We start from the raw sequence: 15,069 nt of genomic DNA, 5'->3' as shown, positions 1-15,069 counted from the left end.
TGAGACAGTTGCAAATGAACGGATTGGAAAGCATCAATCCAGAATGCCCAATTCCAAAAGGATCCTTTTTAGTTGCAAGGGCTTATTTGTATGTGTATGTTCTGAAATGTCATTACGTTCTTCTTCTGCCATCCTGCTTGCAGAAGTAGAATCACTTCCTTCTCTGTGTGATGGAGCAGGCTGCCTGACAACACAGAGGGCTGGAGCTTTACTTGAACAGTATTTTCCACAGTCCAGGGTAATGAGGGATGGAGGCATATTACAAGCCTCAGGATGCTTCCCAACCTTAATGAATGAACAAAGTCCAAAATGGTCACTTCAGCATCCATGTATCTGGATCTGGAAGGCAGAGGAATTGCTGACTGTCAGGATGTCTGAATTTATCTCACAGTACATCAAGTATTTTAACTAGTGCATGAAGTTTCTTGTAGTTGAAAAACTGCTGTCAGTTCGGAGTCCTACACTTAGATCTTTCTACAGTGCTGGTAATGTTTAACAGAAGCTTTGTTATTGATAGCACTTAAGGAGACAGGAAATAAAGAATCACTACTCTTCAGCAGGAAATCCTACTAGCTCTCACAAAGCCCCATAGAAATCCTTTTGCCTTTATTCATGATCATAAAAGGTCAACAAATAAAACCATGAAGTGACTTTTTTTCTATCCATCCCAAACAGAGCTATAAGCATTAAGGCTTCATTATTGAGTTTGGGAACCCAACTTAAGCATCACCAAACAGAAGGCAGATATGGAGACATGTTAGTATTTTAATATTCTGGAGTGTGCACAGAGTACAAAATTGGCAGAGTTTCTCATCTTTTATAAAAGGACTAATAAAACAGAAACTCAACCACTACATCTTATAAGAGAGTAATTTGAACACGTTTACTGTATCAGGAAACAACATTTCTGTGAAACCGGTGTTACCGGCATCTGAAGTCTCAGCTCTTCATCTTCCACATCTGCTAAGCACTCCGACAGCTGGCTTGCATGAAGTCACGAATAAATTATTCACAATTCACTTGCTCTTTGAAGAATGATTACATCAGTCAATAGATTTACTTAGGACAGAGAAGAACAGAAATGAAACTTTCTGCTCAGAAGAGCTTGGGCTCCCTATCAAATGCACTCCTTCCTGTTTTGCTGAAGCAAAAAGTATTCAGGTATCCTCATGTTGTCACCTTGCTGAGCTAATGCTACTCCTCAGAGCTAAGGTAACTGGGAAACTTCAGTTGCTTCAGAGCAACATCACTGTCCACCCTCCCAACCCATCTCTTCTAACAGCATGTTTCTCAGTGATACAAATGTTCATCTTTTCTTTACATAGATGACACTCTAACTGATATCAGAGTGATTCTGGTAGGAAATCATGTCTGAGGGAGACCTTTTGGGGCTTTATGTCAACATCCTGCACGTAATCTGGATAGCTCATCAGAGGAGGGAAAGTTGTGACTTTCCATCAGCTATATCAGAATGCATCTCCGAGCCCTTTGTCACTACCTAGCAAGGCGTACACGGTTATTTTCTAATTGTGCCTTGTTCATGTGCCTTGTGAGTTTATTGTGACTTTTCTCATCTGTCGTTATCAATATGGTATTTGTGGTTTTTTGCCCAAAATACTATTGAGCTGTCATTATTTAGAGCTATCCACGGTAGCTCCAAGATCTCTTTCCAGAATAGATCTAAAAGGCTGGTTTGATTTTTGAATGGGTATTTCCCCATACACCTTACAGTTGAATCTCATTTGACATATTATTGTTTACTCAGTCAATATAATGAAATAGTTCTATATTTCTCTGTCAATTTTTTGTTTTTAATACTTTCTTATCAACAGCTTTTTTCATCTAGCTGTTGATCCATTCCTCCAGATGACTAAGTATATTGGGCAGCACACATTCTGGCACAAATTCCTGGGGAACTTCCCTGGGACAACTCTCCATTGTGACAGCCAGACCATTTATTCCTGCCTTTTATTACTTACTAATTAACCTGCTATTAACTGTGAGTCAACAACCTCTTTTATTCCATGGCACATAGTTCCGTGGAATGGAATGCTTTAAGAGCATGTATTATGCAAAGGAGCTCATGGAGTTTTCCAATAAAAATAGTACATTATATGAAATGTATCCCCCCTTTAAAGTCTTTTTCATTAATATAGTATATGTTTACTCTGAATCTATAATATAGTATCTTTAAGCAATCTTCTTTCTATCTGAAAACATTTTATCCTTTTGGCCGCTAGTTTTAATTCATCTTTAAAACTTCATCAGTTTAACATAATCCCCCCTTTGAAATTAAAAGCACTACCACAGAGATTTTTTTGCAGCCTTTTAAAATTCCTTTAAGGATGTTGAACTTGCATACATTGTGGTTACTGTTGGTAACCAATACAGAGTAGTTGTTCAGTAGAGACATTTTGAATCAGAGCCTGCACGCTGCTCAGGGCCAAGTCAAATGGTGCTTTGTCCCTTTGGGATTCTTTGACTCTCTGTTCCAAGAAACAGTCAGTATATCTGTTAAATACAGCCTTGGGTCACAACCTGGTGGGGCAATTGAAATTTCTGTGTTTCTGGAGCTTTCTGTCCTTGCAGTCTGTCAAATATTACAAATGGAGTTTAGTCATTCCAGGTACTGTCACCATTTTGTATAGCTTTAGTCCAGTATTTTTCCTGTGTAGGCATGAAATTACTTGTGATACAATTAACTCCTAGCTTTCTTTAACATGTATCACTACTTCTTCTGTAGTACTCCTTTGTCACTGCAACATTAAGTTGTACCCAGGGTTGATGGTAAGAAAAGGAAAATCCTTAAAAGTGTGCCAGACCAAAGCTGCTGCAACTTTTAGTGTAGACTAGATAAATAAGAACTGGTTCTCAATTTAGCACTAGATAACTAGTTACGCTTTGTTTCTGTTTTTTTCTGAGGCAAACCTCCAAGTCTTTTGAGACTTAATGTCATAACATTCTAATGTCATAACATTCAGGCTGCTTGATTCCTAAGCAGTGTGTTGTAAATAGCCTGAAGTGAATTTTTTTTTTCTTTTTTAAACAATATGGGAGAGATAATAGCATGCCTCTGTGGCTGGATATACTGGGAATACGCGACCTGTAATGCTCCCCTCTCCCTTTTTCAGACACAAAAGATGCAGGGGCCAGTGTACCCTGTCCATATGGTTATGGAAACTGGAGAGCTGGTTATAGCTGTTTACTGACATAAACATATGTAGTTTGCTGACATAAAAAAAAAGTCAGTAACCTAATTCACCATCCATTATAAGCCCAAAGTAAAAAAGCTGAACAAAGTTTTGCTTGGTAGGGATGATTTGTGTGCAAGTTCTTTGTAGATAAGGCCTGAAGTTTGATGTGGATGAATAATGCAGATGAGAATTTCATCGATGCAAAGTCTGTGTTTCTTTTGCAGCGTTATAAACGCACTGCTGTTTCTGATTAGGTTAGAATCAAAATCTAAATAGCTCCTGCTTTGACCAGGGATATTTAAATTGCCCTAGCCAGAATATTTATTTTCATGGATCAAACAACTGAAAAAAACCAAGGTTGGGATTTTTCATAAGTTCTCTATGTTGGATAAGCTCAGCTCAATACCAGAGCTGATAATGAAACCTCAATTATTTTCAGTAACAGTGCACTAAGAGTTACCATGTTGAAAAACAAACCCGAAAAGCCTTTTCCTCATGGGAATATTGTGAAATACACTTGTACATAAGTGCCATATGCAGACTTAGTGTTTATAGGGTCACCATTTGTTGTTTAAAGGAAACTGGTCTTATTTACATGACTGCTGAACTTCTTCCAAGTGTCTCATTAAATATGGCTGCTTTCAGTTAAGTGGCCAGGTTGTTGAGAAGTGCTATTATTCATTTATGACACTAGCTATGTGAAAGCTTTGTACAAAAGAGTGTTTTAAACAAATGAACACAAGTGTCGGAAAGTCATTTATTAAAAATGACTTCAATGATAAAGAGAATCCTGCTGTTAATCTTAGTCATTATATTTAAATAGGATTTGTGTTTGTTCTCTTTACTGCATAACTTAAAACCAGTTAGACTGTGTATATGGAGATCTTAATTTTAAATTGCCAGATTGTATTACTTTCAGTATGGATTTAAGAGAAAACAGAGGAAGGAGAGAGCAGCTCTTCCATCCTTCTGCTCTGCCCATACCAGCATGATTCAAACCATTCCTGTTAGCTACTTTAGCTCCTGTTAGCTAAAAACCTTCAGGCTGGAGATTGCACAGGCTCCGCAGGGCTGTCTGTTCCACGAATTATGTATCCTTACTGTGGGTGGGTTTCCCTGTCTGATGTGCCTGTGATGTTTCAGCTGCTCAGGGCCATGCAAACAGCCACACTGAATTAGGTTCACGATCCCAGTTGTCTTCTGCCCTATTGCAACAGCGGCCGACTCCAGATGCTTCAGAAGATAGCGAGGTAGAAGATGTGGAGATCTAAGATGATTTGCCTGTTCTGGATTATCTGATACAAAAATAAGGGCACCATAGACCCTAATGCACGAAATGTAATCTCTCTTCCAAAATCTGTTAGCATTGCAAATTGAATTTGAGCAGCCTGATCTAGTGGAAGATACCCCTGCCCATGGCAGAGGGGTAGGAACGAGATGATCTTTAAGGTCTCTTCCAACCCAAAGCATTCTATGATTCTCTGAATATTCTTGCTAGCTTTATACACTTTTGGCTATGCTGGTGTTTTTTCCCTCTTACCACTCTGTGGCAGTGAGTGTCATAGTTTATGCATTATATGAAAAATTATTTCCTTTTATCAGACTTTAATTTCTTGTCTTTCAGTTTCATTCACTGTCCTGTCTTGTGTGTTAGGCAATTGGAGAACAAAAGGTCTCAACATGTCTTTTCTGGAGTATTCATTATTGTTTTGGTTATATCCCTTCTTGCTGATGTTCTTTTAGAGATGAACAATCCATTTCTTTTCAGTTCTTCTCAAATGACATTTTCCTCATCCTTCCCAGAAGCCCTAGTAATTTTGCAATACTTTTTTTTGAGATGGTGCCGCTGTTATTGCACACAGTATTTGAAGAAAACCCACAATGCTGCTTACTTATACAATAGAATTCTAATAATTTCCCTGCTGTTTTTTATCCCAATTCATATTCATGTTAGCAACTTGTTTACTTTTTTTTTTGACTGCAGCCACACTTGGAATTGAAATCATAATTGAGTTATTTTGCTTTAAACTGAATGTGCTTGAGGTGAATTGGAGGTTTCATTTCCATTGTTGAACCCAAAGCTGAGTGTTTTATTAAGTTTTTATGCTGATGGTGAAAGACACATTCATGACCATATTGCTTGTTTTGTCTTGTACTGATCTGTTGGACAGTTAAATATCACAATGCTACCTTTTAGTGAACTGTAATTAAGAGCTTGGGCCAGACTGTTGTGAAATGGTATGTAGAATTGAACTCTTCTAGTGTTTTCCACGTTTTATTGCGTATAGCTGTTTACTTCATGCCCTTTCAAAGCTTTTTTCCCAGATAACTTTTGTCCATATGGACAGCTGAAAAAGCTAAATAAAGACTATTCAAGTAGAAGGCAGTGTGTGCTGCTAGTTTGCCATTGCAAAATAATTGTGTGTACCTTGATGAAGTAGGCCCTTAAAGGTATTCTTGAATTCTTTGAGATATGATTGTTTTGAAGTCATTTACCTTTATTCACTGGAGACATTATTTTTTTTTCTTTATTTTCTATGCTAGACACAAGGGCTATAGATGTCACTGCAACTTGAATAATTAAAATATTCTAGTTTGCACACCCTAATAAATGATGCAACTTAAAGCATGGTGTGCTTGCTTAAATGAGCTTACAGGTCAGACATCACCTTTCACGTTGACTTCTCAGCAAGTGAACTCAAACGTGCTAGACAGAGCCAGCAAAAGGTTTTGAAAACAAGATTCTGCAGCTTTTCTTGTTTAACTGCGCACCTCATGAATGGTTGCCACAAACTAATGCTCTTTATGGAGCTGCGAATTATTTTTGTTCATATGTTTCCTGTGATTTCTTCATCCTAACTACCTTACTCAATAGCATTCACTTAGAAAGATGTATAGGAAACCTCAAAATACCGTGTTTTAAAAGTTGATGTGACTTGAAAAATATTTTTTGTGAACTTGTAAGTTATTTCTCCCTGTTCTGGTGAAGTGCAAATTAATTTTCAGCTGAAGGCTTTAATGGCCAAGAATCATTTATATTGACTGCTGCAAGAACATTTTTGTTAATTGAATGTGGTCTAAGAGCATTACATGGCATGTTTTTGCAGACATTGATGAATGTGGAACTGGAAGGCATAGCTGTGCCAATGACACTGTTTGCTTTAACTTGGATGGTGGGTACGATTGTCGATGTCCCCATGGCAAGAACTGCACAGGAGACTGTATCCATGAAGACAAAATCAAGCACAACGGTCAGATTTGGGTGCTGGAGAATGACAGATGCTCTGTCTGCTCATGCCAGGTTAGTAGAAATAGAACTAGCTGCTTCTGCAAGATGGTGGTAGGGATGAAGGGAAGACTGTTGTGATTTAAGTGAAATTCCTGTTTTAGCTGCCTTCTCAGGTGTCCGTGTGATGCTACAGAAAAATGGAATTATATATTATATACAGTTTTGGGGAGAGCTTCTCTCTCCAATCTGCACGAGCAGAACTTCCATGGGAGATTTATTATATGATACTGGGAGAAGGACAGTAGCGGCCCTGAGGAGAAGGACTTGGGGGTACTGGTGGACGAAAAGCTGGACATGAGCTGGCAATGTGCGCTCACAGCCCAGAAGGCCAACCGTACCCTGGGCTGCATCAAAAGAAGCGTGGCCAGCAAGTCGAGGGAGGTGATTCTGCCCCTCTACTCCGCTCTGCTGAGACCCCACCTGGAGTGCTGCATCCAGCCCTGGAGCCCTCAGCACAGGAAAGACATGGACCTGTTGGAGCGGGTCCAGAGGGAGGACCACAAAAATGATCAGAGGGATGGAACACCTCTCCTATGAGAGAGTTGGGGTTGTTCAGCCTGGAGAAGAGAAGGCTCTGGGGACACCTTTTAGCAGCCTTCCAGTACTTAAAGGGGACTTATAAGAAAGATGGGAACAGACTTTTTAGCAGGGCCTGTTGCGATAGGACAAGGGGTAATGGTTTTAAACTAAAGCAGGGTAGACTCAGACTAGATATAGGGAAGAAATTTTTTACAATGAGCGTGGTGAGGCATTGAAACAGGTTGCCCAGAGAGGTGGTAGATGTCCCATCCCTGGAAACATTCAAGGGTTGGGTTGGATGGGGATCTGAGCAAGCTGGTCTAGTTGAAGATGTCCCTGCTCATTGCAGGGGAGGTTGGACTAGATGACCTGTAAAGGTCCCTTCCAACCCAAACTATTCTATGACTCTATGATTCTACTATTTCCTTAGCAGAGATGCCACCTGTGTTTTCTGGGTGGGAGCAACGGCATTTTCAGGCAAAGAAACTGTCTGTCTAGACACATATTGGCGTTGGTGACTGACGCCAGTATCTCTAGCAGATGGCTATAAATAGAAGTAGGTTCTGTATCTGCAGAGTAATTCAGCTTAGCTTTCTCAAATGTTTGCTGTGGAAACCTTGATCCCAAGCTAAATGCTGATGGAGAATGAAGGCCCAATACGCAGCTGACAAAGTCCTGAGCATTTCAGCGGCTCAAGTTTCATGGGCATGAATTTAATTTCAGACTACCTATCATCTTCCTTATGTGAATAATTACAGAAGAGAGGGACTGATCTGGAAGTTTAAAGAAAGACTCGACTAGCATCTGTATGAGAATGACATAAACTTAGTGCAATCCATTAAAATTTGACCCTTGGGAAAGGCACCCTTGGGTTTCATCAACTTAGGTGAGAGCTGTCTGAAGGTTGGTTGTATGAAGGATGTATATAAGACAACAGGGGAGCTTTTTGGTAGTTACTGAGTGTGTATTGTGGTTTCTGCCTCTGTTTGAATTGTATTTTGACAAAAATATCGTATAGTGGAAAAACTCATGAGCTGCTAGTGGCTTAGAATCATGCCAAAAAATTTTGGTAAAAGTACTGCTGGAGTTGGTGACATATCTGCCATTGTGCTATGCGTGTCTTCCAACAACAGAGTGGGTATGTGATGTGCCGGCGAATGGTCTGTGACTGTGAAAATCCCACCGTTGACCTATTTTGCTGTCCTGAATGTGACCCAAGGCTCAGCAGTCAATGTTTACATCAGAGCGGGGAGCTTTCCTACAACAGCGGTGACTCCTGGATACAGAACTGTCAGCAGTGTCGCTGTTTGGTAAGGCTCCTTATTACAGCAGCAGAAACATGAGGGAAAAAGGATATGAGATATTCTGATCTGTGGATAGTTAATTTTCATGCATTAGCGACCATTTAATTTCCTCTGGAGTATGTGTATAATCGAAATCTGGTTTTCATGGATATTTGTCAGTATTGTCAAGTACCAGTCAAAAATGCATTTTGCCACAATAGACATAATAGAAATTATTTAATCATGAAGATTGTTTTAGCAAAGAGTGGAGGTCATTTGGATATGGCACCTACACAGCAACACTCATGTGTTCAGTCATTCGAAGACCAATGTAGCTGTATAAGGAAATTCTAAAAATGTATTTATTATCACGGTTGATAATTTCAAAAATGCCAATAGGCTAAAATTTGTTTATTCATTCAGACAGTCTGAGTAACAGAAAAAATGATAAGACTTGATGCATTTTTCAAAACAGTGAAATGAGTTTTGAAAAAAAAATCTTTTAAAGCTTGTGATCTTTTTCCTAGGCATGTATTTCAGAGTCTGAGCAAAAACTATTCTGCATAATGCCACTCAGGAAGTTTCCTTGACAGAAGAAATCCCAAGATAAAAACAACTAGCTTTTATCACAGATTATCTCCAAATGTAAAGCCTAGTCCATCTAGCAGCTTTCCCTTGTCAGGGTATCATGAATAACAGCCAGAAACCAATTTCTATAGGCATTGTGCTTTCAGTGTTACCGCTGCTAAAATCCAATGAAATAGATTCCCAGGTGCTTCATTAAATGTCTTAAAAACAAAACAAAACAAAACTAAACAACCTGCAGTTTGGGATCTGAATAGATGTTTCTTTTTTTTCAAGATGCTACTTCTGTAACTAAAGCCTGCTTTCTTTCAGTTGTCAGGGATTTTTTGGGGGTGACAATGTATTGTCTACTCCTTGTACTGTCCATCACTACAAAAAATAAATTGAAGTATCAAGATCAGTGACTGGTTTTAAGATTGCTTTCATTCTTACCATCGTGTGATTCAAAAAGAGGAAAATTGACCCAGATGAAAATTTTGCAAAAGAGTGACTTCACAATACTTTCTGCAACAAGAGGAGTAAATTTAGAGCTATGGAAAATCCCTGGGAATTTTTTTCAGCTTTTGCTCTGGAGATATTGAACTCATCATTCTCAAAGCCTTAGATACAGTTTTTGTGAATAAACTCCTTCCCTAGGGCCAAATGCTGTTCTCTTTGCCCCTTTTAAACCCGGAATACTCAATCTGTGTTTCAGATGAGCTGAGTAAGTTGGAGGTCAGAGATGGACCTGCTCCAGAAGAAATATGCATTAATGACTTCTGTGAAGTCTTTTCTTTGACCAGTAGATCTGAAACTTTGGCCCTTGTCCAGAGTTGAAGGGAAGCTGACCCCAGCTTCTAGTAACTGAAGTGAATAATTAGACATCTTTAGATTTGTGTACAGGCATACAGTAACTTCCCCTGAGAATATTCTGGCCCGAGTCTCTCTTTTGACCTTTCCATACCCTGACGGGACTGAACACATCATGCAGAAAGTGTGATGAATTTTGGAAGTTCAGGTATTCTGATCTTAACATGCCAAATGGATGTTAAGTGGGTGGAGGTCCTCTCACGGAAAATGCACTGGTGTTCCCTGCTACATTGGGCTGCTGGTAGCTTGACACCTGTAGTTCAGCCAACGCATTTGTAACCGTGGCAAAGATAAACTCTAGCACATCCAGAGCTGAATTTGAGGGCTTTATATGGCGAACCAACAGTCCAAATAGAAGTAAGAACTAGGCGAAACAGGAGATTTTGAAGTACTTTTGCAGTACAGCCCTGTTATGGCTTCTGTCGCTTGCAGAAGTAGGACTTCACAAGGACAGATCCATATTCTGTATTGCATGACATTTATGGAGAATTTTCAGCTGAAACTTGATGCAGAATGTGTTGAAATAAGTTAAAACTAATACACTTCCTGAATAGCATACAGAAGAAAGCACCCAGCTTGCTGCATCTCCCACAGGCAGTGAATATCAGTGTTCTCTGCACTGACTTCTGAATAGGACCAGATGGATAAAATTAGCCAGTTAAGAAACATAATGCTGAGTCAGAGGAATGGGTAATGAAACAAAGTAAGAGCTAACAATCTTCTCTTGTTCTTGTAATATTTGTAAACAGCAAGGCGAAGTTGACTGCTGGCCCTTGCCATGCCCGGAGGTGGATTGTGAATTCAGCGTCCTCCCTGAGAATGAGTGCTGCCCGCGCTGTGTCACTGACCCCTGCCAAGCAGACACCATTCGCAATGACATTACTAAAACCTGCCTGGATGAAACCAACATCGTTCGCTTCACTGGATCTTCTTGGATTAAGCATGGCACGGAGTGCACCCTCTGCCAGTGCAAGGTAAAGAGCATAAAAATTAAGCTGAGATGCCTCTCTGTTCTGTGGCATATAAATATTAATGCACTGAGTCTGGTCAGTGGGTAGTTGGTGTCTACACTTGCTTTAAAGCAGCAGAGATTACAGTAAAAGTGTTAAACTTTGTTAACTTCACCCTTGCATGTGCTAGAAGGGTGGTTTAATGTGCTAGCAGGTCAGAAGCAGGACAACAGCCCGTGCTGCAGTGTGCTGTGGACAAGTTAGTGGGCTTGGCTTTTCCACCAGGATAGCTCAATTCAAGTTTGATCGTAGCTCTTACCATATAGCTCCATGCTATCTTGGAACCATATACAGTAACCAATAGGTATGTAAGACTAGTAACGAATAGGTATGCAAGACTAGACTTCACACAAGAAATTTGTTCTGTGTGATACTATAGTGTTATCAGAACTGATTGAATTGCTTTTTGAGAATAGTTAATTGTTTTGAGAATAAAAGGACTAGTTATATGGTTACATAGCTTTCTTGCTTTAAAATTAATAGTAGAATCAATATAATATTTAGAACATTTAATACTTTTTGTAGTCAAAGGAATTAATTGTCTGAGAATAAAAATTAATGGCTATGGGCTTATGTGAATTCTGGTGTCTCTTTTTAAAAATGCAGGAGAAAAGGAGCTTAAAATGAGTTTTTCCATTCAAAATAAGCCTGTAAGATAAATGGTATTTTCCACCATCCCATACTGAAGAATGACAAAGAATGTTTCCACAGGAGCCAAGGAGAGAGAGACAGCAGGATTCATCCATAGATCTTTAATTATTACTGAAATTCACAGTTGATTTTGGTCTTTACTCTATGTTCTTCCCAAGCAAGATACTTCCCAAACTCTAGTACATGGTACAATTAACTACTTTGAAAAGGTGCTCGTAAAAAATAACCGAACTTCAACACCTCCTTCTGGGAGAGATGGGGAGTAACTGATCATGTAGCAGAAGCTGTCAAGCGTCACCTTCTTCCTCCCCTTTGCCTGACGCAATACAGTGCAACAGCAGCTGCTGCTGTCGAGGCATAGTCCTTTTACGAGGGAAGTGGTATGTGCCACGTAAGCGTAGGCATTTGTCTTGATGTCAGAACGAGTTGGTGGTTAGAAGAAAATTATGGGATCTGAAAGAGTGGCTAGCAGTTAGAAAGCCAGCTGCTGCTCAAAGGATGTTGAAACAGGTTTACGTGCAGACACCTGTACTTTTGGGGTCTCTAGCTGATGGCATGCACCAACTCCAATGCTAGAAATTACTTTTTGCTTGGGCAAGTTGCTGAGGCTTATGTGCCTTGGTTTCCCCATCTGTAAAACAAATAGTTACGTGTGATCCTTCTCTAAAGCGCTTTTGAGATTCAGTGATGGGAAATGTGTTCTCATTGTTGTACTGCTAATCAATGGCAGTGCAGAAGCCATGTATCCGTTCTGCTGATGGCCACTTGTGTGCTGCTCCCATCTGCCCTTTTCTCTTAAGCAAAGACTGAACCTTAAGCGTCAACTAATTTGTATTCAGTGTAAACACATACATAGACTAATAAAATCCATTGCCACATTGTGAACATATGTAAGATTAAAACAGATACTCTGCCAAACCCCACAGATTTAATACGGCTCAGGTGTGAGTCTGCATAGCAGTGAAGATGTACCACTTTGTCCCTCAGCAAGCCAAATCTTACTCAGTTATCTTTACAGAGCGGTTTTCTTTTTGAAATACGCTATCTGCTCATATTGGCAATATTTTAATGTTGTAGTTCTGCATGAAAGCAGCCCAGTCCCTCTAGATCAGGTTAATGCTGTGCCCAATTTGTATAGTTCTCCATCTCATTCGTCCTGTGTCACCCCACTCTTTTCTTGCAGAGCATCACATGGAAGGTCAAAGCTCCAGTCTAAGCCTCTCTAAGCAAGCTATAGCAAAATAGGTTTACACAAATCCTTTAAGAATTCAGAAACCTGGGCATCAGCTAAAGCTGACTTGGCCACAAAACCATTTCAAATTACAAGTAAAGAAGGTGGACAGTAGGATTGTCTAACCTCCTGTAACAGAAGGAGTGAAAGAAAATGTTTGAATGATTCAGACCTCAGTCTTTAATCAGTCCTGGCAGTTTAGTTAACTGAATGTACTTAGAGTAATTTAAAAGTAATACACGCTTTTTATTTGCATTGTAAGAATCGGACTTAAGAAAAGAAGTAGTAGAGATGCAGAAAACAATTTCTCCAGTACTTTAATAATGTCCATAGGCAATCTGTTCCCTTAATTGCTCATATTCTCAGAATAATGTGTGGACTATCAGGAAAAACTTTATGGATTAATGTTTTCTGGTGTTGCAACCAGGATGTATTAATTTGAAGCATTCAGGACTAAATAAAACCCAGAGTCTGTTCTGCCTGATCTAAATAAAACTCCCAAGTGCCCTGTCTTGTTCAACAGCTTTGTGTACTTGAGCAGATGCCTGATACCTTTACGTCAGGAGCATTTCTTCCACTGATCCCAGCTTCTTTCAGTTTGACTGTTGTAACTCTGGGATACAGACCACAGCAAACCAAGCAATTAGAGGAATTGTAATAGCCCATTCCTTTGGCCAAGGGAAGGACATGACAACAATGTCATGAATCTGATCAAAACCTATAGATGTATTTTACAAATCTGTACATTCAAATCTGATGGGTGTTTGCAAATGTCTGAGCTTGTTAAATTGGCTTGGTTTGTACAAAATGCTAATTGTTTCAATTCTTCTTTCTGTTTTTCCTTCCTTTAGAATGGCCACGTCTGTTGCTCAGTGGACCCACAGTGCCTTCAGGAACTGTGACACCAACAACCATCTTTCACAAGCAGTTTCTGGTTAAAGAATTTTCCGTCACAAAAAAGACCTTTAGACCAAAAATTGTACAAAATTAAAACTAAAATTAGATTGGTTTCATCCATCTAAAGTGCAGATGTGTGATGAACTCAGTTACCTGAATCAGAGTGAAATTCATGGGACTCAAGCTCAGATGTGTAAACCTTCGTATGAGGTTAGGCCCAAATCTTTTGGCTATTTGTCTGACATCATTATGCAGAATATTTAGGTTAGTGTAAAGTGACACATTGTAACGCTGTACATAACGAAGTCAAGATCCAAAATCAACTAGGAGCTCTTACAGGGTCTTCCGAAGCTTTGAGAGTCCAACACTTGCCCAGATGCAGAGATTTTTACCTAATCATATTTGGATCTGCACAAATGTGTTTGATTGCTCACTGCAGAATTTAGCAGATGTTTGAGTAAAAGGATGAAGCCTTCAGGAATAAAGAACCTAGCAGCTAAGATGTGATATGTACAGTGTGTGCGCTGAAAAAAAAAGATAGAAGTTATTGTAAAAACAAAAAAAAAACAACAAAAAAAACCAAAAAAGAAAAACCGTGATGCACAGGCATGGCTTCTTAATGTTTTCTGATGGGAAAAGTCATCAATATTTCCTTGTTTTACTGCACTCACTATTATTTCTTGATTGAATTTGTTCAGTATAAGCTCGTTATTGTGCAAATTTAAATAAATATTTCTCTTACCTTAAGTTTCTGTTTGTGCCATCTTTCCTTTTCAGGGATTTCATTTTCATGCGTGTTGTTACTGTTCCTTCTTTGCCAGCATGCCTAGGCAGCTGGGCAATACAGGTGGAGTATTGCTGGTCTAGCTCCTCTATGTATGGGAGCATCTGCCCAGCACAACCTTATGCCTATCGTTTCTTATCTTTGTTATTCTTCTGGGAATACATAAATAACTTCATACATCTGAGCCACTACAGTGGACTGAAGAGAAAATTCATGTGCCTAAAGAGCAGACCCGACATGCCAGAGGGATGCTGTCACCCAGAGTGGGTACAGACCATTTGTGTGTGACTTGAATCTGTTCAGATTTACAGGGGATCTTCTCCAGATTCCTGCTCTCTCCAGCTGCCCCAGGTTGGTTTGTCTTTCTGTAAGCTCCACAGCTGGTTTAATTGTTTGTGTAAAGTATCTTAATGCATGAGGATTACTTCAATATGCAAACCCTCTTTTCACTACTGTACTGTTGGGACAATAAATAAAAGAGGCTACATGCCCAAAGCTATGCTATTCTGGGAAAGAAATAAAGAATAAAGCAGTACTTACAAATTACGGGCTGAAAAGGCTGAATTTGTAGGGAATGCATCACAAGCAGTGGAAGCACAAGGGGGAGGAAGAATTGTCCAAGATGACAGCATCCTTTAAATACTGCTCCAGTAGTCATGTTCTTTTCAAAGTGCCTTGCTTCTCTTCAGCATCTCTCTTACCAGTTCAGTAGATTGTCATGCAACCTGGACAGACAAAGCTTCCATTAATATTACCCCTGTGTATTATTAAGTTACA

At 39.5% G+C, this 15,069-nt stretch overlaps 1 protein-coding gene across 1 annotated transcript in view; it reads left to right on the top strand.

Annotated features, from left to right (window-relative positions):
- NELL2 (neural EGFL like 2) overlaps positions 1-14,162 on the top strand; it is a 165,630-nt gene extending 151,468 nt beyond the window's left edge. Inside the window, exons 17-20 of the mRNA XM_075491600.1 lie at positions 6,302-6,495; positions 8,136-8,312; positions 10,469-10,693; positions 13,463-14,162. Of these exons, the coding sequence (XP_075347715.1) occupies positions 6,302-6,495; positions 8,136-8,312; positions 10,469-10,693; positions 13,463-13,513 (647 nt within the window). The 3' untranslated portion in view covers positions 13,514-14,162. The remainder of the gene's footprint in view (positions 1-6,301; positions 6,496-8,135; positions 8,313-10,468; positions 10,694-13,462) is intronic.
- Positions 14,163-15,069: the final 907 nt, after the last annotated feature.

Source organism: Mycteria americana, chromosome 1, assembly GCF_035582795.1.
Source record: "Mycteria americana isolate JAX WOST 10 ecotype Jacksonville Zoo and Gardens chromosome 1, USCA_MyAme_1.0, whole genome shotgun sequence".
Classification (NCBI taxonomy): domain Eukaryota; kingdom Metazoa; phylum Chordata; class Aves; order Ciconiiformes; family Ciconiidae; genus Mycteria; species Mycteria americana.
The sequence above is the reverse complement of the archived record's forward strand: the minus strand, read 5'-3'. Positions and strand labels throughout refer to the sequence as shown.